Below are 26,719 nucleotides of genomic sequence, written 5' to 3'. Positions count from 1 at the left end.
CTCTCGGCCTCCCATCGCCCCCAACAGCTCTGCCCCCCAGAAATCAAGCTTCCAGGGCTGCAGCCTTGGACAGGCTGTGAAAGGAAGTGAGGCCATGGCCAAAGGAAAGCAATGCACACCTCGTGTAAGATGATTTATTTCATTTATCAACAACATGGGGGCCGAAAAGCCCAGCTAGAGGGCATCATTTTATCACAGAATCAGCCTCAGGCAACCTGATGGATCTCTCTCCCCCTCCGGCCCTGGGAGCTGCTAGGCAGGCGATGGGCTCAGCACGCCCCCTCCCTGCCGACGAGAGGGACAAGATGTGCCCTGGCCCCCTCACCAGGGGCCAGTCCCCAGGTCCCTTGGGAGAAGGGCGCCCTCTCGGCCCAGTAGGAACCAGAACCAGGGAGCAGGGAGGCCAGGACAGCTGGTGGTGGCACAGCCCGTCCCTGCTGAGGAGGAGAGAGCCCGGTGAACTTCAGGGGACCGAGCCCTTCCCGAAGGTTTCCCACTGTGGGGTGATCCACAGCCACAGGTCTGCAGGGCCCCAAAAATACCTGCCGATGGGAGGTGGCGGGAGGGAAGGCCACTGCTAGCCTGGGGTCAAGTGCTCCAGGGCAAAGTGCTGTGGGGGAAGCTGGGAGCTACCACCCCCCGCACCCCCGACCTGGCCTGGGACCCTAGTCCTCACTGGAGTTGTCGAACTCCTCCCAGTCAGACACACTCATCACCTCTGAGGCGAAGTCCGGGTCGGCCTGGCTGCGGTCAGGCGTCCCGCGGGGCGGCTCAAGGAGCAGGGACCGCGGCAGGGTGAGCACGCAGGCCGCCAGGCCCGAGATGGAGTTGTCCAGCTGTGGGCCCTCCTCCCAGCAGTCCTTCTCCATGTCATAGATGTGCACATAGCCAGTGCGGCTGCCCCGGTTGTGCGAGCGGCCACCCAGCACGTAGATCCTGTTGTCTAGCACAGCGATTCCGGGCTCACCGTGCCCTGCTGGGAGCGGGCAGACGGATGACCACTGCCCGGACTTGCAGCTGTAGCAGGCCACCTGCAAGGCAAGACCCTAGGCTCACATATGAGGCTGAGGGATGCAGTGGGGCTGTGGGCAAACGCACCCCCCAGAGGAAGGGCTCGGGCCAGGCTGACGCTCTGGCCCCTCAGCCAGCCTGTGGCCCCAGGCGTGTGGGTGTCTTCCAGTTGGTCTGGGGGTGCCAGCTCACTCCCCTCCGCCACTGAAGCTGAAGACTCAGACCCCATGCACACCCAGCAATGGGGGAGGTGCAGATAAAATAAGGAAACAGGTGCTTGCTAACTCATGATGACCATCAACATTCTCTTGGGGGATCCCTGGCGGTCCAGTGGTTGGGACTCAGTGCTTTCACTGCTGGGGCCTGGGTTTGATCCCTGGTCAGGGAACTAAGATCCCACAAGCCATGCAGTGCAGCCAAAAAAAAAAAAAAAATCTCTTCTCTTCAAAATTACTACAAACAGTAAACAAATACATGGGAAAATGTTCAGCCTACCAGTAATCCAAGAAATGCAAAATAAAACATCAGGGACAAATTGTCAGCTGTTAACCAGCAGCCACTGGGGAAGAAAAGGCACAAGCCCGGGGCTGGTGGAGGCGTGGTGAAGCTGTCCTGCTGTGCACCTGTCTGACCAGCCAGCACAGCAACGTGCAAAATTATCAAGAGCCACTCGGACACTACCCTCTGACTCAATGATGATCCCCTCCGGTTCACCAGCCGCAGGAGGAGGAATGGCCTTCAAAGGAGCCTGTGCTCAGATCTCTGGGACTTGTATTACTTTACATGGCAAGAAGGACCCTACAGACTCATTAGGGTGGGGACATGGAGATGGGAGGTTATCCTGGATTTTCGGGGGGACCCACCTAGTCACACAAGCCCTTGGAAACAGAAGGGAAAGTCTGGTGGGGGCTGAAAAGGGAGGGGAAGCTGCCGCTGCTGGCTTAGAAGAGGAAGGGGCCTGACCCGGGGGACGTGGAGTCTTTTAGAAGCCAAAGGGCTTCAGGCCACAGCAGCCAAGGAATCGGGACCTGAGTCCTACAACCACAGGGAACTGAACTCCACCGACACCCTAAGTGAGGAGGATGTGGATCCTCCCCAGGCCCCACAAAGGAAAGACCCCTGGATTGCCATCTGGTAAGAGCCACAGGCGTGTAACACACTTGTGTTGATTTAAGTGGCTAAATTTGTGGTGATTTGTCCCGGCTGCAATAGAAAACGAAAACGCTAGAGCCCAATGGTTCTCAACACTGGAGGATCCCACCCAGGAACTTCCAACTCAGTGGGTCTGGGAGGGGCCAGAGAATCTGCATTTCTTATGAGTTCTCATGTGATGTGGGTGCTGCTGGCCCGGGGACCACACTTAAGAGAACCACTGCTCTCACCTCAGGAAATACCCCAAAATACCCAAAAGCTCTATAAAGCAAATATTACTTGAAATGTTACCTGGAATAGCCACAACTTGACCAACCCAAACGTCACCAGTTTGGTGGAATTCTGCACAGCCACTGGGTGGGGTGGGGGTGGGGTGGTCATCAAACTAGAAGACACGCCCACAACAAACTTGAGCCAGAAACCAAATGGGATGATGCTCTTTGAGGACAATTAAGTGGAAACCATGCACAGGTAGGAGGGCTGAAGCTAGTGGCACAGGGCCAGGTTATGGGAGTTTTTCTTCACCCTTCTCCATTTTTTCAAAGCTCTGCAATGTGGTTACATTAACTTTATGTAATTAAAGTTTTTAATAATAATAAAGACAAGCGAAACTCTTCCGTGTGATACTCTAATGGTGCATACATGCCATCTGTCTAAACCCACAGAATGTGCATCACCAGGAGTGACCCCGGGCCAGTGTAGGGTCATCGGTTATAACAATGACACCCTCTGGTGGATGCTGAGCCTGGGGAGGCCATGGTGTGTGGGGGCCGGGGGCACACGGGAAATCTTCCTGCTCAACTTGGCTGTGAGCCTAAAACTGCTCTAAAAATTAGTCTGTTACAAGGGAAACCTGCCCCCACGGCAATTTTTATCGGTGACTAGCAGAAGGTAGGCACCCTGCCGCTCACCTGGTGCACGTCCCTCCTGTAGCCCGCATCGTTGTTGCTGCCCCCGACCACGTACAGCTTGTCCAGGAGGGTGGCCATGCCATGCCAGGCCCGCCGCACTGGCCCGTCAGCCAGCGTGTGCCAGGTGTCGCTGCCCGGGTCATAGCAGTGGGTCTCCTTCAGGTAGTCCTCGCCCCGGCGGCCGCACGTGATGTACATCTTCCCATCCAGTGTGGCACCCGCGTGGGCGTACACCTGTGGGCCGGGAGAACCGGGGGTGTGCGTGTGTGCACGTGTGTGCGCGTGCGTGTGTGCAGCCCTGCTGACATCCTCCTCACGGTCTGACTGGATCTTCGCTGGGCACACCATCCTTGTCCCCCACCCGACCTCTTCCCAGTGGAAGATGATTCAGGGCCCTGAGGTGACGCTGGGCTTCTACAAGAGTAAGAACAGAATCTCTGTCTTTCCCCTGCCCCTAAAGGTGACAGCTGCACGGGGACCCAAAGGAAATCAAAGCCTTGTCTTCACTGAGGTCCTTGGTCGCCTCCACCTTTCCCCCACCCCTGACTCCACTTTCAATATCTGCTTGTTTGGGGCTTCCCTGGGGGCACAGTGGTTAAGAATCCGCCTGCCAATGCAGGGGACACGGGTTTGAGGTGGTCTAGGAAGATCCCACATGCCGCAGAGCAACTAAGCCTGAGCACCACAACTACTGAGCCTGCGCTCTAGAGCCCGCGAGCCACAACTACTGAACCCACACGCCACAACAACTGAAGCCTGCACGCCTAGAGCCTGCGCTCCGCGACAAGAGGAGCCACTGCAATGAGAAGCCCACACACTGCAATGAAGACTAGCCCCAGCTCACCTCAACTAGAGAAAGGCTGCACACAGAAACGAAGACTCAACGCAGCCAAAAATAAATAAAAATTAAAATTAAAAAAAAATCTGCTTGTTTGCAAATAACAAATGATATGACCTGGTGAGCACAAAAGTGAGGTACAAAATCAAACAAACAGCAGTCTTCAGTAATGGGAGAAAACTCACCCCCTACTTTAGATTTTGGTCCTCAACCTCACCCCTGCTTTCCACTGCACCCGGGAGGCACACCCTCTCTGCCCAGCCGGCCCCACTGCCTCCAGGCCCCCCTCTCACAGCCCACAAGGGCCTCCTGCTGTGCCCGTGTGCTCTGCCAGCAGAGATGTCCTGCAGGACCGGGAAGCCCCAGGGCCTGTGTTACAGGGCCGGTCACTGACACCCAGGCTGTGGGTAGCACAGCAAGGGGCTGGAGAGGTGGATGGGGCAAAGGGCAGGGGACAGAGCAGTGGGCAGGAAACACACCATGGGGCTAGGTCTTCTCCCACCAATGGTGGGCATCTGGGGAGGTGTTTTTTTTTAAACTAAAGTTTTCATCTTGAGGTAAGTGTAGATCCACATGTAATTGTAAGAAATACAACCACCCGCATCCTTCACCCTGACTCCCCGGGGGAAGAGCTTGTGGGCCTCAGCACAACATCACAGCCTGGGTGCTGACGTCGGCTCCATCAAGACTCAGGACGTTTCTGTCTCCCTCTTTACAGTCACATCCACTCCCCACCCTCCAGTCCCTGGCAACCACCACCTGTTCCCCACGTTGTCGCTTCCAGAGTGTGGCTTGAATGGGATCATGTGGTATGTCACCTCCGTGACAGGCCGCCCACGTCAATGTGCAGACCCAGAGTTCCTCTCCGACTCCAAGCGACTGCTCTGCACCGTGTACCTGCCTGTTTGGTGAGCCTCTCGCCCATGGAAAGACATCTGACTGGTCTCCAGTTTCTGGCTATTACCAATAAATCTGCTGTAAGTATGTGTTCAGAGTTTTTGTTTCTCTGGGGTAAACGTCCAGGATGGTGACTGCTGGGTCACATGGCAGTTGGAAGTTAACTGCACCTAGTACTGTCACATTTGCCATTTCAGCCGCTCGACAGTCTCCCTGCTGTGGCGTCCAGTCTGCATCCCCTAACTGCACGTCTACATCCTCCCCGTTGAAGCGTCTCCTCCCGTCTTCTGCCTTCTTTCCAGCGGGTCCCCATGTGTGTGTTTCCCAACGAGTTTTGAGGGTTCTTTACACATATTAGATCCTAGTCCTCTCCCAGGTACTGGTTTGCAAACATTTTCTCTCATGCTGCAGCTTCCTCTCATCCTCCTAACGGACTTTTGCAGAGCAAAGTTCTGCAATTTTGATGAAGTCCAATTTATCATTTTTTCTCTTTATGAGTCATGCTCTGGGGGTCAAGTCTAAGTACTCACTGCCTAGCCCCAGACCCCGAATACTTTCTTCTACTTTCTCTAAATGCTGTGGAGTTTTGTATTTTACATAAGTCCGTGCACCATTCTGAGCCAATTTTTGTGTAAGGTGTGAGACTTGGGTCGATGTCCATTTTCTTGCCTATAGATGTCCAGTTGCTCCAGTACTACTTGTGGAAAGGTAATCCTTCCTCCATTCAACTGCTTTTGCATCTTTGTCAAAACTCAGCCGGGCATGTTTCTGTGGGTCTATTTCTGAGTTCTCATTCTGTGCCACTGATCTCCGGTTCTATCCCTCTGCCAATACCACAGTCATAATTACTGTATCAAGTATATACGTAGTAAGTCTTAAAACCAGGTAGATGGAGTCTTCCCACTTTATTCTTCTTGAAAGTTACTTGGAGTATTCTAGATCCTTTGCCTTTCCATATAAATTCCAGAATCTCATCTACATCTACAAAAACTCTTGCTAGGATTTTCATAGGAACTGTGCTGTATACCATATATCAATTTGGGAAGAACTGACATCTTTGTGTCTTGGAATTCATAAACATATGTTTCTCCATTTACTTACATCTTCTTTTATTTCTTTCATCAGCACCTATACTTTTCAGCATATAAATCCTAAAAATGTTTTGTTGGATTTATACCTAAGCATTTCATTTCTGAGCAACTGTAAGTGGTGCTGTATTTTTAATTTCAGTGTCAACATGTTCATTACTAGTATACAAAAATACAGTTGGTTTTTATATGTTTATATAATATCCTGCAATCTTACTAAACTCACTTATTAATGCAAGAATTTGGGGGGGTACATTTAGATTTTTTGACAATTTTGTCATCTGTAGAGTCAGTTTTATTTCTTCCTTTTCAACCTGTGTGCGTTTTCTTTTCTTGCCTTATTTCACTGGCTACACCCTCCAGGACTGTGATAAGACTGGTGAGATCAGACATCCCTGTCCTGTTCCTTACCTTAGGAGAAAGCATTCCATTCAGTCCTCACCAGTAAGTATAACGTAGTGGTTGGAGTTTTGTAGATGCTCCTCATCGTGTCAAGGTAATTCTTCTGTTATTTTTTTCTATTGTTACTTTGTGAGAGTTTGATCATGAATAGATGCAAAATATTATAAGATCCTATTTCTGCTCTGATATGATCATGTGGTTTTTAAGACGGTGAATTACACTGACTGAATTTCAAATATGGAACCAGCGTTTGGTCATGAATTTCTTTTGCAGGGAGAGGAGCTTCTATTTGCTAATATTTAGTTAAGAACATTCATATATATGTGTATCTATGACAGACTTGTTCTTTTGCGGGGGGACTGTTTTATCTGGTTTTGGTATCAGGGTAATATTAACTTCAGAAGATGAACTGGGAAGTATTCCCCCTCTTCTATTTTCTGGGGAAAAAATCATGCAGAATTGGTATTAACTTTTCTTTAACTGTTTGGTAAAATTCTCCAATTAAACTATCTAGACCTGCAAATCATTTCCTTAACAAGTATAGGCCTATTCATATTCTACTGAGTCTTGTGTGAGTCGTAGTAGGTTGTGTTTTTTGAGGAACTGGTCCATTTCATCTAAGTTGTCGAATTTACACACGTAGAGTTGTTCACAGTATCCCCTTATTATCCTTTTGACGTTGGCAGGGTTTGCAGTAATGCTCCCATTTCATTCTTGATATTTTAAATTGTCTTCTCTTTCTTCGTCGGGCTTCGTAGAAGTTTGTCAATTTTATTGATCTTGTGGAAGACCCAGTTGTTTCACTGACTTTCTCTGTTTTTCTGCTTTTAACTGCATTGATTTCTGCTCTGGTGTTTATTATTTCTTTTTTTCTGCTTGCTTTGGGTTTCATTCTGTTCTTATTTTTCTTTTTCTAGATTCTTGAGGAGCTTAGATTACTGATTTAAGATTTTTTTTTCCTTCCTTAATGTATGCTTTTAGTGCTACAAATTTCCCTCTCAGCACAGCTGTAGCTGGGGTGCCACAAAATTTGACGTTTTCTTTTAAAAAAAAAAAAATTATTTACTTATTTGGCTGCACTGGGTCTTTTTTTGTCTGCGTTGGGTCTTTGTTGCTGAGCACGGGCTTTCTCTAGTTGTGGTGAGCGGGGGCTACTCTTTGTTGTGGTGTGCGGGCTTCTCACTGTGGTGGCTTCTCTTGTTGCAGAGCATGGGCTTCAGTAGTTGTGGCACGCGGGCTCAGTAGTTGTGGCACATGGGCTTAGTTGCTCTGCAGCATGTGAGATCTTCCCAGACTAGGGCTCAAACCCATGTCCCTGCATTGGCAGGCAGATTCTTAACCACTGTGCCACCAGGGAAGCCCTGCATTGGGTCTCAGTTGCAGCATGCAAGATCTTCGTTGTGGCATGTGGGATCTTTCATTGCGGCGCCCAGGCTTCTCTCTAGTTGACGTGCATGGGATTAGTTGCCCCGCGGCATGTGGGATCTTAGTTCCCCGACCAGAGATCAAACCCGAGTCCCCTGCATTGGAAGGTAGATTTTTAACCACTAGACCACCAGGGAAGTTCTGACATGTTGTCTTTTCATTTTCATTCAGATCAAGGTATCCTCAGGTCCCCAGATCCCTAGCTGGTCTGCCATCTTCTTTCAACCTTTTTGAGTCTTTACACATAACGTCCAGAGTTCTGTGTTGTACTGAGCAGGAGGAACCAAGAAGGACACATCTACTCTACCTTTCTGAAGGTGCAAGTTCTCTGGGAAGGTTTTTAAGTGAGCAGAGAAGGGCTTCTGCCGAGACCTCCTTCCTCTCCTCCAAAAGCATGGGATGGCCACCCTCAGGTCTGGGCCGTGCAGAAGAGAACCTCTGACTGGAGGACTCTGCCCACTGCTGGGGCAGGGAGCTCTCAGTCCACTGGGGGCACATCAGTGACCAGTTCCTAAGGATGCCACGTGGGTGGGACCCTGAGAGACAGGTGGGAGGGAGGGAGGAAGGGAGGGAGAGAGGAAGGGAGGGAGGGAGGAAGGGAGGGAGGGAGGGAGGGAGGGAGGAAGGGAGGGAGGGAGGAAGGGAGGGAGGGAGGAAGGGAGGGAGGGAGGAAGGGGTCCGCCCCGCTACAGGCCCTGCAGACACCCTGAAGGCCTCTGCAGTGGCTGCACACCCATGTCTCCAGACCCATGGGCCCCCTGCCTCTCTGCTCCTCCTCTGGCCTGGCACCGCCCCTGCTCCTGAGCTGATCACCCTGCCCATGGCTAGCACCGCCCATCTCCATCTCTAGGCTGACATCCCCGAGCCTGGCTTTCAACCGGATGTCCCCAGCATCTCATGTTTGTCACTTTCCACATGGAGCCCCTCCTTTCCTGTTCACTCCCGAGCCCACCTGTGCTCTGAGAGAGCGGCCTAGCCACCACACAGCTGCTCACACGGGTGGCCTGGGAGTCTCCATGTCCTCTCATTCCTAACCCATCAGCAAGTCTGGTCAGTTTACCTCCAAGCGACACGTCGAATCTGCCTGTCTCCCTCGTCCCCCACAGCCTCCACCACAGCCCACACCACCCTCGCCTCTGTCCCGATCACCCAAGTGCCCTGGCCCTGCTCCCCTAACACCCTCTCTTCACATGCATTCCCCATGCTTCCCCTCTTCCTCCCGGCCTGGAAGGTCCTTCCTGCCTCTCCCAATGGCTGCCTGTCTTCCGTGGACCTGGTCTCACTGACATCTCCTCAGATGGACACTCCCCAAACAGTCCAGCGAGGTCCATCCTGCCGGAGCCCCTCCTTAAGCACCACTCAGCTCGGCTCTCAAGGTCCTTTACTCATCTGTTCACAGCGGTTGAGAGTGGTCTCTCCCACTAAGTTGCAAACACCATGGGAGGACCTTGGTCACTTTTTATCACCACTGGATCCCCAGGACTTGGTATCCAGAAGGTGCTTAATAAATAGCTGCTGAAGGAACGAACGGATGAAGGAAGTTAGGAACCTGGACACCAGGGAGAAGCTGGCTGAAGGCTGAGGCTGCCCCTCTGTGGCTACGCTGAGAAGTGCAGCCTCCCCGCCGTCCAAAGAGCCCCTGGAGCCCCTCCCCCACTCCCCTCCAGGACAGAGCTCAGGGTCCACCACCGCCCACTAGGTCTCAAGGACCCCTGGTCTTTCCCAAGAAAAACCTGCTCTCTTCTGAACAGGCAGGGAGTGCCCTCCAGCGGGGCTTCCTCCCCAAAGAGGCCAAGGAGCAGGAGGCAGGCTGGCTTTCCCTGCCTGGGAGGAACTGCGGTGGGAGCCCCGGGCCTTCCTTGGAGCCTCGCGGACTGTGGAGAGGAGCTGGGCCCATCAGGGAGACCCCTGGGCTCCCGAAGTTGGAGTCTAAGGCCCTGGGGCTCAGGAAAGGGTGATAGGTAAGGAGGGGAAAGGAGGGGAGGGGAGGAAAGAGGGTCAGGGAGGTAGTAGCTCCTGCCAAGGCCTCGGGGCCGGTGCAGCGGAGCCCGGAGGAGAGCCATCTTCTCCGCTGGGGGAGTCAGGGTGCCCAGTGGTGCTCACAGGCACTGGGATCCGAGGTGCAGCAGGGACCAGCAAGGCCCCCTCTTGCCCTGGGGTCTCATGTCTGGTTTGGGGACCAGGGTCTCAGCACCGCAAGCCCATAAGGTGAGAGAAATACCCCCCTTAAAGCATCACTTTTGCACAATGAACGTATTTTTCACATCTTCAAGCTGGAACAAACCAAAGTATTGTGTAGAAAACACATGATTTAAACAAACAAACAAACATGTAAAATATAACTTCTAAAGTGTTTCTGGCTTCTTGAAGGCCCCGTCCTTGGTGGGGGGTTGGGGGGAGGTCTGAGGCCACTGGGCCCTGCCTCCCGCATCCCTCAGGTTTGACATCTCTGGACTTGTTCCAGCTCATCTCAGCTGTGCTGAGGAAGAGAAGGGGAAGGCTTCTGTCCACATTTGACTGCAGGGTTAAAGCAGCTACCCGGGCCAAGGTGGCGAGACCCAGACGGGGGTGGAATTTTGGGGAAAGAGGTCTCTCCTGAGGCGGCTGGCTCAATCTCAGGAGTCCCCCGCCCCAATCTTAGGGCACAGTCCAAGGAGGGAAGAGGGCTCTGATAATCGGCCGGTCTCCCTGGCCGTGCCTCCCACTCCCTCCACACAGCCCAGGAAGCAATGCAGCCGAAGAAGGGCCCCATGGGAGGGGTTTCCTTACCTCCCTCTTGAGCGGGGCCACGTAGGCCCAGGAGTTGGTGGCAGGGTCGTAGCGCTCCACAGTGGTCAGGTCATTGTGGTAGTCGCGGCCGGCCACCGCGTAGATGTACTTGCCCACGACACACACACACAGGTCGGCGTGCTCCTGCTGCAGCGACTGGATCTGGAACCATCGGTTGTGCCTCGGGTCGTACCTTGTGGGGAGAGAGAACAGCATGTCACCAAGCAGCCCCTCCCCTAGCACCCCCTCCCCCAGCCTGGAGGGTGGGGCTCGGAGCCTCCTGGGTTTCCGCCCACAGCGCCAGGCCCTCCAGGTGTGACCTCACGGTGGTTTCTAGACCCTCCACTGTCCACTTCAAGCTGCCCAATGGCTGTTCCTACAGCCACCTCGATCTCACCTGTCTCACCTCAAAATCCCCATGGCCCTGCTCTCAATCAGGAACGCCCCCAATCATGGCCTCTCGACTGGACGACTGGGCACAACAGCCTCCAGGCCTCCCACCAGCACTCCCTCAGGCTGGTCGCCAGGCTCCCATCACAGCCCACCTGACCCCCGTCCCCCACTGCCTGTGCATCTCCTGTGTGCAGTTCCCGCCCTCCCCAGCGGGATTCCAGGACAGAGGCCTGCGAAGAGGGGAGGGGAGAGAAGCCCACCTCTGCTGAGCCCAGCACCATCACCAAAGCTCGCTCTCCTAACGTCGGGCCACCTCCATGCCCCTTTCAAGGGGACGCAACTGTCCCTGTCACAGCCCTGCCTTCACCTCACCCCATCAAACTTCGTAAAAGAGTCTAACCCCCATGCGACAGCTTCCTCTATGCCCCCAGCATGGAGCTGCTCCTCCCCCCAGCCCTGCCCTCTCCTGCCTCCAGAGGGCTTCACTTTTCAGCCCGGTCTTCTCAGCCACTCCGGGACAGCCCGCGGCCACCCCACGTTCTCTCCTCACACTGCTAATGCCCGTTGCCACCTCCAGCTGGCTGCTCACTGGTCCCACGTGGACCCCCGGGCTCCCTACATCCCACCCCTCGCTCACCAGCCAAGCCCCTGCTCACACCCAAATCCTCACATGCCTGAGCCCAGCAGCTGAGGCCCTTCAAAGCCCAGACTCAGCCCCTGCCCCATCTCTCCAGGCCCCAGGCCTGGCACCCTGCTGGGCATGAGGCCAGTGTGCTGTTTGAGTGGACACAGGTGACCACAGAGCCTCGAGGGCCAGGGCCCGTGAGCCCGAGGCCCCAAGCCCACTCATCCCCTACCGCGGCCACTCTTCCCCTGGCTCCCTGCCAACCCCGCCCCCAACTCCGGCACCGGCAGCTGAGTGTCGGCCTCTGGAGCCCCCTCACTCCATGCATGGCCCCTGCACACTTACAGCCTCTCTCTGGTAAGTGTTTAATTCTCCACCATAAGACCAGCTCTGAAGCAGACAGTTTTCTTTGGCCTGTGCCAGACGCCCCCATTTCAGCTTTCACCCCCAAAACAAGTTAAGTGCACTCGACAGCCGCTTCTTCCTGCCACAGCCCCTCCCTGCCAGCCGAGAATACAGGAAACGGGCCAAGAGAGAGAGAGGACAGGCACCTGGGCCACGCAGACCCAGGTCTGGGCATATCTGGCCATCAGTTTTACTGTCCCGACGTTCACTCAGCTCCACACCCATGGGGTTATGCTGCCTGCCTAGAAAATCTACCATGAGGGATCACGAGGGTCAAGTCACGTGACAAGGGTTCCTTAAAGGACCGTGGTCCATGTCTGTCTTCCCAGACCTGGTGGCGCACCTGGCTCAGGGCAGATCACACACTGTCCGCTCAGGGAAGGGAAGGAGGGGCGAGGTCACCAGTGGTGGAATCACTCAACAAACATCACTGCCCCCAACGTGGACCAGCCATGGCTCTTGGCGCTGGCACCCAGGGCCCCCCTTTCCACTGTAGGTTGGGAAACAGGCCAAAGGGAGCAGAGTAGCCAAGTCTCCACATAAGGACAGGTGCCGGGGAGGAGAAGTGACAGAAGGAGACAGCAGGGCCAGGAGGGCGCCTGAGAATGAGTGACCGGGCCCTGCCAGGTGGAGGTCCAGCTGGGACAGGCAGCCCAGGGCAGGAAGGCGCCTACCACAGCCTTCCTGTGCACAAGGCTTGTTCACATTTCACATGCGTCTCTTCTGCCCCATTTTCACCAGGGAGACGAGTCCCTCCAGATGCTTCCTCTGGCCTCCTGCCCTCACAGCACCCTGGGCTGGGTTCATCTGGATTTGCGGTGTCAGTTAAGGAAACACACACACAAACACATACATACAGACACCACATCAATAATTCAGACATAACCACAGTTTTGCTGATTTCTTATCTCTCCACCATGTTCTGTATCCCACATTTTCCTCTTTATTGGTTTAATTTTCCACTTTGTCAGAATAAGTCCTCAAGTAATATTTTTTTCCTAATAGAAATAAACTAAACCATTGCATATAAGGATTCAAATCCTTCAGTCACTTTAATGCTGACTCTGGACCATCCTACTGCAAACTCACAGGCGAAACCTAGGGTTGGCATGAGAATGTTCTGAGGCCTTATTAAACTTAGTGATTGCTCTCACGTGTTTCCATGACTTAAGCCTTCCCATGATTATTGATGAAGTCCATTACAGTTAGGAACATTTTTTGAAACATACTCTAAAATATTAATAGTCATGAAAATGCCTAAGGACAAAAACAAGTTATCACTCTATGTAGGATCGGGGCATGTGGCAACATGGACTGGCCACCACCGGGTAGGGGTGCAGAGCTGCAGCTGTGGGAAGGTGCCCTAGTCACGTGGGCACCACAGACGCAATCAAGGAAAGAAAAGAGAAGTGTCATAGCTCGGAGGCAACGTGCTCCGAGAGAGCTACCTTTTCACACGCTACAACCTGTTAAGTCCCTAACTCCTCAAAACGCAAATGCTAATTTACTGCAAAATCTTGTTTTCTTATATTCTGACAGCCTGTAGATTCTAAGGGTGGTGAACTGAGAGGAAAGGGCAGAGAACCAGACTCTTAACTCAAATTAAGATCCACCTAGCAGTGTGAAGAGTCCACCAGGAGATGAATGAAACTTTCACTCCATAGAGATGAGACCCCGGGTCTCCCCACAGCTCACCAGCCGCTCCGCACCGCAGCCTGCCCGGCAGGTCTCCCTGACCCCGCCTCCAACAGTGACCCAACCTCCGAGTGGAGTCTGAGGCTGTGGTTGTCAATCACGGAGGCTGACACCAGCACCTTCCAGAGTTCTGGTGGGTCTCACAGCACATGTTCACAAAAGGGAAACAGACCGGGTTTGAGAGACAGAGGTCAGCAGCTCATGACAGGACTCTAGAGTGTCTGCTTTGAAGATCTGGCCTTGGCCCTCCAGCTGGAAGTGGCAGCCCTTCGAGGCCTGGCAGGAGGGAGGCCTGAACATGGGACTGCCACCACCCCCACGCCCCACGAGTACGCGTCAGGTCAGGGAGACGATGAAGGCATGGTTTCCTCCCTTCTGAACTGGGCCCCCTCCCGTTTGACCACAAAGAGCTGCCAAGCTCTGGGTCTCACCAGTGTGACAAAAGTGATCACTTCCTGGGGTGGGGAGAACAGAGGAGGTCGACGGATGGGGGTCTCCTCCTGGCTTGGGGTCCCCAGGCTCCCATCCAAGGGGCATGGCCAGGCCTGACCCCACCCCCAAGACGGAGCAGGAACAGGAACGCAGTTGGCTTCAGCTCACTGCTGACACAGCTGGCAACCCCTCTCTCTCTGCAGTGCCATCTTTCAGCTTGTGGGGGGCAGAAACTTCCCCCAGGCACCAGACCTTAAGATCAAACCAAAGTACAGGGGAGGGGGCCCTAGAAACCTCCTGGAAGTGGAGGCCGTGGAGATTTGCCCCACTTTCCTTGCTCTGACCAATGAAATGGATTTATGGGATCCCAGCCTCGCAGACTGAAAGAAACCATGGCCTCCCGAGGCCTTACACCCAGCACATGGCTGATGACAGGGCCTAGGGGCTGGGGGGTGGGGGGAATTTGGTCTGAGGTTCAGCACTGCCTGTGGGCCTTCCCTGCCCCCCAGGCTGAGGACTGTGCACTCAGGGGAGCAGGGCGACAGGAAGCCACCCTCCACCAGGAGCCTGTGCGGTTACGAGAGCAGAGCTAAGTGGATAGGTGAGGGGAAGCTGGGACCAGGGGTGTGAGAGCAGAGAGAGGCAAGGTGGCCATGCTCCCAGGCCTGGTCCCCTCCTCCCTGCCACAACACCCCATCCCAGCCCCTCACCCACAAGATGGTGGGGTGTGCTGAGGGGCGAGGGGGTTTCTGAGGAGGGGGGACAAGAGCGGGAGGAGGGATCACGGGCCCCCTTCCTCATCTCACCGCCGTCCATGTTCTTCCCATCAACCTGCGCCCACAGAACGGGCGCAGACCTGTTCAAGAGGATGACTGCGTTGGCCAGTGGCACGTGCCTGGCAGAAGCCACCCTCTGGGCAGCCGCCCGGCCGAGGGCCCCTACCTCCAGCAGCGGGACTCAGCGCGGAAGCCCTGGACATTGTTGTCCCCTCCAATCAGGTACACGAAGTTGTTGAGCACGGCGATGCCCTGGTTGGACATGCGGGGCGCCAGGGAGGCGGTGAAGTGCTTCCACTCCCCCAGCAGCGGGTTCAGGTACTTGGCCTGGTCGCTGAGGACAGTGGACGGCGTGGAGTGGATGCCCCCGAAGCCCACGACGCACTGGAAGTCCGAGCGCAGCTCGGTTTGTGGGCCCTGCAGGCTGGGCTGCAGGCTCTCGTTCCGGTGGTACATGAGGGCTTCAGCCACTGTGTCCCTCAGGGGGCTGGGGTCCAGCTTGTCGTGCAGCCGCTGCAGGACCTCGGCTTCCATGAGGGGGAAGCGCACGGTCTCCAGGAGCTTGGGTGGCTCATGCAGCGGGAGCCGGTCAGCCTGCACCTGCTCCGGAGGGTAGTGGTAGAGCAGGGCACCCTCATACACCTCCGTCTCGCAGGACACCTCCAGGCGGTTGCTGCTCAGGAGGGCATAGACCTTCTCCAGGGGCAGCTGGCGGTACTTGTCAGTCCGCGAGAAGGCCACGAAGTTCTTGAGGATGTAGGCGTCCAGCTGCTCGGTCAGGTGGCTCAGGTCAAAGAGCTCGGCCAGCCGGTAGACGTCAAGGATGTTGTCCTCATCCACCCAGGGCGTGAGGAAGTCACAGCAGAAGTGGATGATCTCGGGGATCTGTGAACAGAACACATACATTCAAGCCCAGGCAAAGCGTCTGGGTGTGGGACCTAGCGCGGAGGTGCGGGTGGGGCTCACAGGCTCCGCCGGCCCCACTCCCCGCCACACTGGACACGCCCGGGGCTCACAGCATTTCGGGGCTTAAGTCTGGGCTTGGAGGTGGTCTCTGAGCCTCAGCCTCCTCGTCTGTAAAACAGGGATGACGTGGCGAGGAACCACCTGACACACGCCAGCTCCCTTTGGATCAAAAGCACGGGATCTCCAGAGAAGTGCAAGCAGCAGGACAGCCACCACACTGTGGGGCAAGGACACCCTGCGATTAGGTAACCAAAGGACCCAGGAGGCAAGGCAAGGGCCCGGAAAGGCTGCTCAGGGGCTGCTAAGTTCTGCAGGAAAACTGGATTTCAGAATTTCTCAAAATGGGAATACCTCTCATATCCAGCACCATCAACAAATTCATTACATGAAAACTAATTCTGCTGGAATTTGAAGCTTATTAATAAATGTTTAAAGTCTTTTTATTTTTTCTGGTTCTAGACATTTGGTGCTTGCCAGGTGACATGCTGAAGGCTGAATGGAAACCTGCAAAGTGCCAGGCGTGTGTCTCCCCCACCAGGAACGTCCCCATCGTGCTGCTTCCTTAGATCCTGAGGGTCTTCACTCGACCATCCATTTCCTCCCGAGCAGGTGCTTCTGCTTGGCCTCTTCTGCCTAAAATATTACTTCTGACCTCTCAGAGGCCAGGAGCTGAGCACCAGGTTCTGGGTGGAAGGTGAGGGCTGACAGCCCTGAGTGGGCCTGAGGAGCAGCTCCTGAGAACCAGGGACTGTCTTGCCCTCCCTGGCAAGGTCAAGGTCCCTCATCCTTGTCTCAGCGCAGGGACCTCTGGCAGGGAATCTCACCAAGGAATCGCCCGGCCTGCCCCATGCAGGAGGCCCACGAGAGGCCCAGAGAAGGGAACTCATTTGCTCGGGGTGACCCAGTGGATACAGTCTCACCGACACTCAGATCCACGTCCCTGGGGATACCACGAAGGGCACAGCACATGGGAGACAGGCCACCAACAGCCACTGGCTACATGAACAAACATGACCTGGTGGGCCTGTGGACTCGGAACTGTTACACCAAGTAAAACTTGCTTTAAAAACAACATTGCGGGGCTTCCCTGGTGGCTCTATGGTTAAGAATCCGCCTGCTGCGGCTTCCCTGGGGGCGCAGTGGTTGAGAGTCCGCCTGCTGATGCAGGGGACACATTTTCGTGCCCCAGTCCGGGAAGATCCCATGTGCCGCGGAGCGGCTGGGCCCGTGAGCCATGGCCGCTAAGCCTGCGCGTCCGGAGCCTGTGCTCTGCAACGCGAGAGGCCACAACAGTGAGAGGCCTGCGTACCGCCAAAAAAGAAGAAAAAAAAGAATCCGCCTGCCAATGCAGCGGACATGGGTTCAAGCCCTGGATGCCGTGGAGCAACTAAGTCCATGAGCCACAACTACTGAGCCTGCGCTCTAGAGCCCAGGAGCCACAACTATTGAGCCCACGGGCCACAACTACTGAAGCTCGTGTGCCTAGAGCCCGTGCTCCGCAACAAGGGAAGCCACCGCAGTGAGAAGCCTGCACACTGCAACAAAGAGTAGCCTCCACTCGCCACAACTAGAGAAAGCCCGCGCGCAGCAAGGAAGACCTAATGCAGCCAAAAATAAATAAATTTATAACAAACAAACAAACTGGGCTTCCCTGGTGGCGCAGTGGTTGAGAGTCCGCCTGCCGATTCAGGGGACACGGGTTCGTGGCCCGGTCCGGGAAGATCCCACATGCCACGGAGCAGTTGGGCCCATGAGCCATGGCTGCTGAGCCTGCGCGTCTGGAGCCTGTGCTCCGCAACGGGAGAGGCCACAACAGTAAGAGGCCCGCGTACCACAAAACAAAAACAAAAACAAACAACAACACTGCATAGAAGCCCGGTATGTTAAAAATAAAACAAAACCAAGCCGGGCTGCCCCAAGCACCAGCCATGGCTCTGCCTTGAGGTCTGAGGGGAGGCAGCAGGTCTCTGAGCCAGCGACGGATGCAGCAGAAGGCAGAGCCCAGCTGGGAGGAAGAAACGGAGAGAAGGAGGCCGGGACAGAGGCGAGGGCAGGGAAACAGAGAACACGGTCACGTTCACAAGGATGACTCGTCCAGACATGGACCCAGAGGACGAAGGTGGACATAGAGGAGAGCCTGGCGCTAGCAGAGTGGCTGTGGGATACACGGTGCAGGGAGCAAGGCAGTGTGCGGTGTGCTGGGGAGGGGGGGTGACGCCGACAGCGAGCACAGGGGGAGAGGTTCTGGGGGCGGCTGGCTACTGGAGGTGTGGTCCCCAGAGCAGCAATGAGGGGACAGGACATGGGGACAGAGGAGCTCTCTGAGTAAAAGAAGGAACTTCTGCATGAAGGCCGCCCTGGCTCAGCTCCACCTGCCCACCCGCCACTGAGAGTAAAGGCACAGGGCTATTAGGGCCCCGCCATGTGGGGAGCCTCCAGACACCCCCAAACAGGCTGCTTTTCCTACTGCCCCAGACGTGCTCTGACCTCATAAAAGGTCAGGATAAGGAACTCGGCCTAAGACTTCGTTCCAGTTTCAGGACACGAGGGAAAAGCTGTCTTCTGAGCCAAACGAGGAGCCTGCCGACACTCTTGAGAGCAAAGGGCTCACCGCCCACCCTCACACCACTGCCTGGCGGGCACCCGGGACCCGTCTGGGCCTGGCTCTGCCTGCCTCAGACCAGGAGCCTCACCTGAAGCTGGCAGGCGGCGACCAGCGTCTCCTGGACGTTGCTCAGGCTGAGTTCCAGCTCGGACGTGTAAATGAAATGCAGGATTTGGCACATGGCATTGTAGGACACGCCGTGGATCAGGACTTCTTCCTGCTCCATCTCCTTCAGCCCCCCAGCAAACATGCCTCTGCAAAGGGAAGAAAGGAGATGGCAGGGTTACACCCATTAGGACGCCAGGCCGCAGAGGAGGGGCACCCAGAAGCGCCCACAGCTCCTGACCAAGCTTGGCAGCTGTTCTGGAAATATCCATCTAATGTGCCCCAGCAGCTGCACGTGAGCCTCTGCGGGCAGGACCACGTCCAGCGTGCTTTCTGCTGCATCCACCCGTGCAATTCCTGGGCCACAGCCGCAGCCCAGGGCACGCGGTGAAAGGATAAATGAATGGGAAACAAATAGTAAACGTCCTCCGCTCAGCAGCTCCGTACCCAGCAGCCACTAAACACCAGGAACCGTGCACAGAGCCAATGCGACAACAGTGAAGTGAAGTGGCAGGATCCCTATGTGCATGGAGTTAATGCCAGAGGACAGACACGAAGACACAGGGCACTTCCGGTGGTGGAATCACTGTCAAGGACCACAACAGGGCATCTGACCGAGGAGTGCCCAGGGCGGGAGAAGAGTGGCTGGAGAGCGATGGCAGAAGGGCCCACGATGAGGAAGTGGAGGTGGCAGGCACCCAGGGCCCAGGGCCAGGAAGAGCTTGCAGGCAGGCAGGCAGGGCGAGGAAGAAGAGGCAGGAGGTGAGCCTGGGCCAGGTCCTGCTACCCCCGGGGCAGGGTAGGGTCTGGACCAAAACCAAGGCAAATGAGGTGCTCTCGGCGAGTCATACACAGGCCTGAGCAGAGGAACTTCAGATCTTGGGCTCCTTGGCCAGAGTGGAGAGGCTGGAGCAGAGGCAGGGAGGCTCCTGCAGGGCTGGGGAGGCCACACGGCTGGGGAGCTGGAGTAGAGACCACCCTGGGGCCGAGAGGAGAGAACAAGCGATGGAGGGAACCCAGGAGAGCACAGGAGGAACCCAGGCTGGGCAGGAAGACACCTGGCGGGACCGGAGTAAGAGAGGGCAGTGGGAGTTCCATTGTGGCTCCAACACTGTGGGTGCCCCAGGGCATCTCAGCAGGGGTGTCAGTTAGGTGTTTGGAGGGAGGAGGCTGGCAGTCAGGGGAGGAATCTGGGCTGAAATATGACAGCAACACGGAGGTGACAGAGTGGTTATTGTCACATTTTATATCACACACACACACACACACACACACACACACTCTCACACATACTCTCCCTCCCCCTCCCTCTCTCTCTCAAGACCTAAATTACACGAAAGGGTGCTCTGGTCACCAGCCCCCCTCCAAGGGTGGCACTATCCCCAGAGGCAGTGGCCGCGCCTTAATCCCCACCTGGTTTCGACTTCACAGGACACCTTGGAAACAGCCCCGATCATCCGTACACACAGCGCTGCCCCTCTCTGTAAAGGTGATCACAACTGATTTAACCGTTCCTGCCGGGGTCCACCTGGGTTACTTCTAATCTCCTGTTATTTCTCCCAGTGGATGGTTTTGCGCCCACGAGCTGTTGCTCATGTGAACGCCAGGATTAATTTCAGGAAAGCAACTGCTGGGTCAAAGAGTTTCATACACACGCACTTGGATGGCACTGCCCACGGCCTGTCAGGTAGCGCCACCAGTGTGCGGGGAGGCTGTCCCCCACACCCTCAGAACCAGAGGAAGATGCTGCTCCAACTGCCAGGAGGCAAGGGAGAAATCTTGTAAACAATGGGACAGAGGCTCTCTTCACAGGTTTAACAGCTGTTTTTATATTCTTTTCCAAACAGTCCAGATGCTTTGCCCATTTTCTGTTAGACTCTGTCTTATCAATTTAAAGAAACTGGAACCTCTGTGCATCGGTGATGGGCATGTAAATTAGCGCAGCTGCTGTGGAACAGTATGGGGTTCCTCAAAAAATGAAAAACAGAATTACAGAATGTGATCCAGGGAATTCTCTGGTGGCGCAGTGGTTAAGAATCCGCCTGCCAATGCAGGGAACACGGGTTTGAGCCCTGGTCTGGGAAGATCCCACATGCCACGGAGCAACTAAGCCCATGAGCCACAGTTACTGAGTCTGCGCTCTAAAGCCCGCGTGCCACAACTACTGAAGCCCGCGCGTCTAGAGCCCATGCTCTGCAGCAAGGGAAGCCACAGCAACGAGAAGCCCGCACACCGCCACAAAGAGGAGCCCTCACTCACCGCAACTAGAGAAAGCCTGCAAGCACCAACAACGACCCAGTGCAGCCAAAAACAAACAAATAAATAAATATTTTTTAAAAAAGAACATTACTGATCTGTACACTTAAAAATGGTTAAGATGGTAAATTCTACAGGGTTTTTTTTTTTTTTAAAGGATGTTCACCAAGTCCCCAGCAGACGGGCACAGATAGCACAGACCACAAAGAGAACCCGGGCCACCTCTACTGCCAGGATGTCATAACCAGATGTCACAAGGTGCCAGTGAGCTGCCTCGGATATGAGGTGGGGAGAACATTTCCTGTGCCAGCTTGTACCAGCCCCCAACCCCTCTTCCAAACCTTTGAGGTCAAGTGTGTTTCAGAATTCAGAACGTTTCACCTGGAGAAACCCTTATCTGTGCCACATATGATGTCACGCTACCCCCCATAGGGTCTAAATCAAATCCAAACACCTCAATATTTCCAAACCAAAATGTACAAAGACCCATGCTAAGTAGGACACATATAAAAGTACCCTCATATCAGTTCAGGGTGGGTTTCGTGGTTTAATGAATTTCTGCCAAACTTAGACTTTTAAAAAGCTGGCAATGTAGGAGAATCCAACTTCTGCCTCCCCCCTCAAAGATCAACGACTGGACAGATCGGACAGCTATCCACAAACAAAAGAGCTCCGGGAGGGACTTCCCTGGTGGTCCAGTGGGTGAGACTCCACGCTCCCAATGCAGGGAGCCCGGGTTCGAGCCCTGGTTAGGGAACTAGATCCCACGTGTGTCAACTAAGATCCTGCCTGCCACAACTAAGATCCAGCACAGCATGCATGCATGCATGCATGCGTAAATAAATAAATAAATAAATATTTTAACAAAACAAAACAAAAACAGAAAAACCAGCTCCGGGAGACTTCCAGAGGACACTTGACAAGTTTTAGCAACATATTAGAAAACAAAACAACTTTGAGTATCAGAGCTTTGAGGTTTGAGTATTATGAACTAGGATTTGCAAGGGAAAATAGTGTGGATGATAAGGAACGTTTATAAATGGTTACCACGGGGGTGAGGTGGGAAGGCAGGGATAAAGTGGTGCTTTCCACGATTTCCAATTCCAGCAGCGTTTCAGCTGTGGCAGTGGATGCTGGATGTGACCACATGCCTGCTGACCTGTCTGTGGATGGCCACACGCCAGGTCGCCTCAGGCTGATTAGGGCCTCGCACTGGAAGAGAGGTTTCCTAACACGGAACCAACTGTCCTTCCACGAACAAGGCCCATCAGGCGGGCGTCTACTGCTCCACATGCCCAGGTCTCACTGAGCATTTCACACACTCTGATTCATAAGGAACTACAGCTTTCCGTGTGTTGGCTGGACACCGCTCAGCACCTGGCAGACACCCCACAGGGCGTCCCCTACAGGGCCCAGCCATGGGCCCACTGCCCTCCAAAGCCCTTCCTTCCACCCCTGCCCACATCAGATATCTTCAGCAGCCTCACTGGGAAAAACCCTTTATCATTTCAACCTGAGTCAGTAACTGAAATGAATAATAAGGAAATAAACCCACTAAAGCTTGGGAATCATCATTGCATATGCACATACCAGAGATGAGTCTGGGTTCTCCCTGGTCCCAGTGGGAGGGGGTGTCATCCTGCACAGTGACCGGGCCTGAGAGGGGAACACCTCCCAGGACAGACCCGCTGGAAGTGGCTGCCAAAGGGCCAGGAATCGCTCCTGGAGGATGTGGGGAGACACAGAGTGTTTCCACCAAGAAGGGAGAGGTGGCACCAGTAACTGTCCTTTAGGAAGAGGACCATGACTGTGACAGTGAAAGGATGGCCTGCGTGGGGAGAGAAGCTCCACCTGAAGGGCTTCGACGGTGTGTCCAGGAGGCCCTAAGCCAGGAGGACTCCAGTGCTTGAACTTCTGGGCCCTAAGGCCTCCCACAACTCTGCCCTGCCCACTGCCCTGTCTTCTCAAAGCTTGTAAAAGCTGAATCCTGATGAACTGAAGGGACACTGTTGTCCCTGGACATGTTTGCTCTAAGGCACCACTAACCACTAGGTCACCCTCTCCATAAACTCCTTCTGGAGAACAGGAAGCACTTAACCATAAAGAAATATTTTGCTCATTAGTTCCTAAAGTTAAAAGATAAGAACTACAAATGAGCCTTGAAGACAAAAGAACCAAACAGAATGGGAGACAGAATAGAGGGTCTCAGGTCTCAAGTGGGATGGTGGCACCAGCTCTGCCCAATGTGCTCAGGGCTGGGCTGGCGTCACGTAGGAGGTCATGAAAAACTCAGGGGACAGAAAACCCACAGGGAGGGTGGGAGGCCGAGGCCCAAGGGATGAGGAGGTGAGAGCAAGAGGTGGATGGCCAGGTGAGGGTGCGAACGGAGTGACTCCACATCACGTAGCTGGTGTGGACGACATGCATACGGTACTGACCACCTGCCTCGGCCCCCACAGAGGTCCCTGGGCCCGTATGGGCTTCCTGACGGTTTTACAAGAACACTGGGTGGGGCTGAAAAGTCTAAGGCATAAAGCATCATAACGTCTTTTAAAAAAGGCGTGTGTTACAAAGGCAGTGAAAGCAAATGCGGCAAAATGGTAACAACTGGTGTCCAGGTGTTTGTGATACTATTCTTTTCAATGTTTCCATAGGTTTGAAATTTTTTTAAACGAGATGATGGGTAGCCAGAGTAAAGTAGAAAGAAAATCTGTTTCACACCAAGATACTGTACTTATAGTAGAAAATTCATTCTAGAAAATACAATATTATAAGTAAAGCCAAGCATACCGCCTTTAAAAGAAAAAAAAAAGGGAGCACATGCCCCAGAGATGGGGCAGCTGAGAGAAAAACAGACCCCGAGCCCCCTACGCCTGCACAGCGAGAAGCGGGAGAAGCCCGGGGTGCCAAGGCGTCCACCTGGTGCAGCCAGCATCCCTGCTACCTTACTATGCAGACTCACCTGAAGTAATCGCAGGACGCAGCCAGCAGGATGCGATGGGCCTCGATGTGCCTCCCTTCCACCACCAGGACCACGTCAAAGAGGATGCCGCTGTTGCGCAGAGCCAGCAGCCCCCGGAGCAGCGCCTGAGAGTGCTGTGCGCTCCGGTAGGTGTTGCTGACACAGTGCGGGTGGGAGGGCTGTGCCGGCAACTTGCAGAGCTGGGCGAACTCCTGCTCCTCCGCCATCCTGACCACCGCTCCCAACCTCAGCACCGCGGCTGTCAGCTGCCAAGACACAGGGGCGAGGAATGAGCCTGGGAGGCAGCGCAGCCTGTGCAGGGCTGGCCAGCTTTTCGGGTCCCTCCCTCCTGCTCACCTGTGCTTTCCCCGTGGTCTCAAACCTCTAATTCCCTCTCCCCTCCCACTGCTGTCCAAACTTGGTGCCTTCTTTCTCCTGACCTGTGTCTCTTCATTGCCAAGATTCTCCTTTCCATTTATCTGCTTCAGCATCACCATGAAACAAAAGGGTTCTAGAGACAGACCAACCCAGGCAGGAAACCCAGCCCCACGGTGGACTCAGTGTGGTGAACCTGAGTGTCAAGCCCCTCAGCTGAGAAAAGGGGACTACAAGCACCCAGCCCCTCGGGGCATTCTCAAATTTCCTAAAGGATGAAAACAAAGCACGAGCACAGACGAGGTTCTCAAGGGCTCTTCCTCTCTTCTATTGGGAAAGAACACTGGTTTCCCCCCCCCCCCGCCCCGCAACAGGAATGGATGAATAAAAAAGACAACAGGCCTAGGTGGTGGTACAGGGGAGGGTTCCAGGCCCTACCTTCTTTTACCGAGATTTTGAGTCAAGCACTGTAACTTCAAGTAAATTTGGTACATTCAAGATTGTCTGCATTGTCTTTTAAATTCAAGCTTAACTTCTAATAATTGAGTCAATATGTTCAAAAAAATGCAAACTGATTTGAACAGGAGCCTCAGAAACCCCATGAGTAAAACCAGCTACTGCAAACACATTTTGACCAAGCACTCCAAGCCAACCACAAGTGACTGGGGGCAGCCAGTCCTACACCGACCTGTGGGGTTGAGCTGTGAACTCTCCAGGCCACAGCACTGCCAGCCAGCGGACCACTTGCCACATCTCCCTTCCCCACCTCACGTTCCTCCACTATCCCCTCCCCAAATGTGCTTCTTTTTCAATCCCCTACTGGACCCTTGAAAGAAAAAAGGAAAAATAGACTCTACTATAAAACAGAAAGGTATACTGTATTATGAAACTTAAATTTCCCTCCCACTTATGCCCCCTAACCAGATCCTCTCCCAGAGGAAGCTATTCAACTTTCCTGTCACCCTTCCAGGTAGCACCTATGCATTTGCAGGCAGAGCTGTAGAACAAAATTTCCCCCTTTTTATTAGCTTTTACACATGATAACCTCGTGTCCCACCCACAGTCCATTGTATGTATAACCGTATTTTATTTAACCAATACTTTTCAGAGAGACATTTGGGTTTCCTTCAATTGTTTGCTGTTGCCAACAGTTTTGCACTGAAAGTCACTGAGATCTGCCATATATATAGCAGTTAAATGAGGAACATTTACTAGATATAGAACTGCTAGATCATCTTAATTTGAATGTGCAGTTGACATTTCAATAGATATTGCCAAATTGCCTTCCGTAGAGGTTGTACCAATTTATTCTCCACCAGCAAAGTATGAGAACCGGATTGCAACCACTGTCTAGCACACCAATAGCGTTGTTTTTTTTTTTATCTTTGCTGACTTAGATGAAAAACACCATTTCACAGTGTAACTTCGTTTTGCTAATTCATAAAATTTCAAAGAATAAAATATTAAGTGGAATGCTGCACATCTTTTGCGATTCCCTTCCCATGCCTGTTTTTCTGAAATAAAATATGTTCTTGCGGGCTCACTCTCTGGCACCCTCGACCTCCTATTCATTTTACCCAGGTTCCTCTATGATGAAGCCCTTCCCTAGATTAACTACCCTCGGCCCCATAACGTCCCCGATTCTAGTCACGGCAAGCAAGGCCCTGCGTTCAGTGCTTTTCAGTTCAGAGCTTTGGAGGGAGCAGGAAGGAGGTTTTATGTCCCAAGTAGATACAAACTGAAGGACGTAAAATGAATTTTCATGAATTCATGGATGACAGAGTCGGAAGCATCTCTGAACAATGTTCAACTCAACACAATTTACTGAGTAGGCACCCTCAGTCCTCTGCAGGGCCCCAGCGTCTGCCCTCCACGAAGCCCAGTCCCTGGCAGCACGAAGCAAGGTCTGCAACAAAGGGAAAGGGGGTCCCACTTCCCAGGGGACGGCCCGCGTCGGGTGCGGATGGGATGCGTTCTGGACCATCGCGGCGCGGAGGCCGGAGCGGGGTAGGGACGCGCCCGGGCGGAAAGCGCTGGGCTCGGAGCCGGGGTGGGAGTGGGCAGACCAGCGGCCGGCGCTCCGGGCCGAGGCGTCGCACTGACAGCGCGGCCGCCGGGGCTGTCGGGGGCCGTCCAGGTCCATCCGTGCAGTAAGCGGGAGCCGAACCTGGGCCGGCTGAGGGGCCGAGGCTGGCATGCCGGGGTCCAAGGTCGCGCCAGGGGGACTACGCCCGACCGGCCGCCTGTTGCAGGGCCGCCGGCGCAGCGCAGGGGCCGCGGCTCCGAAGGACGCGCGCGGACCCGCGGGGGCGACAGGCCCACCCGAGGCCCGGACGCCGGCGTCCCCGCGGCCCCTCAGCTCCGAACCCGCCGCGCTCGGGGGTCCCGCCCGCCGCCCCCGCCACGTCAGGCCGCCGGCTCGCCTCAGGCCGACGCCCCCACCCCGGCCCCGTCCGCGCCCGGCCCGCGCCCCCGCCCGCGTCCTCACGCGCTCGCGCCCCGCGCGCCCGGCCCGAGCCCGGCCCCGGCCCCGCGCCGAGATCCCCGCCGGCCCGCGCTTGCAGCTCACCTGGCGCCGCCGCACGCTGAGGCCGCACTCGTGGAGGCGGGGCGGGGCGCGCGAGGCGGGGC

General features: G+C 54.7%; 1 protein-coding gene across 1 annotated transcript; it reads right to left on the bottom strand.

Annotated features, from left to right (window-relative positions):
- Window positions 1-163: 163 nt before the first annotated feature.
- KLHL22 (kelch like family member 22) lies at window positions 164-26,719 on the bottom strand. Its single transcript, XM_082667658.1, has 7 exons — window positions 26,658-26,719; window positions 23,714-23,979; window positions 18,479-18,644; window positions 14,986-15,704; window positions 10,494-10,686; window positions 3,075-3,308; window positions 164-1,031 (listed from the first exon to the last, which is right to left on the bottom strand). The coding sequence occupies exons 2-7, from the start codon at window positions 23,938-23,940 to the stop codon at window positions 666-668; spliced, it is 1,905 nt and encodes a 634-aa protein (XP_082523784.1). The 5' UTR covers window positions 23,941-23,979; window positions 26,658-26,719; the 3' UTR covers window positions 164-665.

The sequence above is a fragment of the Grampus griseus genome (assembly GCF_964374135.1).
Source record: "Grampus griseus genome assembly, chromosome: 12".
Lineage (NCBI taxonomy): Eukaryota > Metazoa > Chordata > Mammalia > Artiodactyla > Delphinidae > Grampus > Grampus griseus.
The sequence above is the reverse complement of the archived record's forward strand: the minus strand, read 5'-3'. Positions and strand labels throughout refer to the sequence as shown.

Bases quoted from the DNA above. Each gene is read 5' to 3' on its own strand.
- KLHL22 (XM_082667658.1), bottom strand. From the start codon at position 23,940: ATGGCGGAGGAGCAGGAGTTCGCCCAGCTCTGCAAGTTGCCGGCACAG. The intron at 15,705-18,478 runs GTGAGGCTCCTG...TTCTGTTCACAG, and splicing joins TCGCCGCCTGCCAGCTTCAG to ATCCCCGAGATCATCCACTT. The intron at 10,687-14,985 runs GTAGGGGCCCTC...TCTCCCCACAAG, and splicing joins GCTGAGTCCCGCTGCTGGAG to GTACGACCCGAGGCACAACC.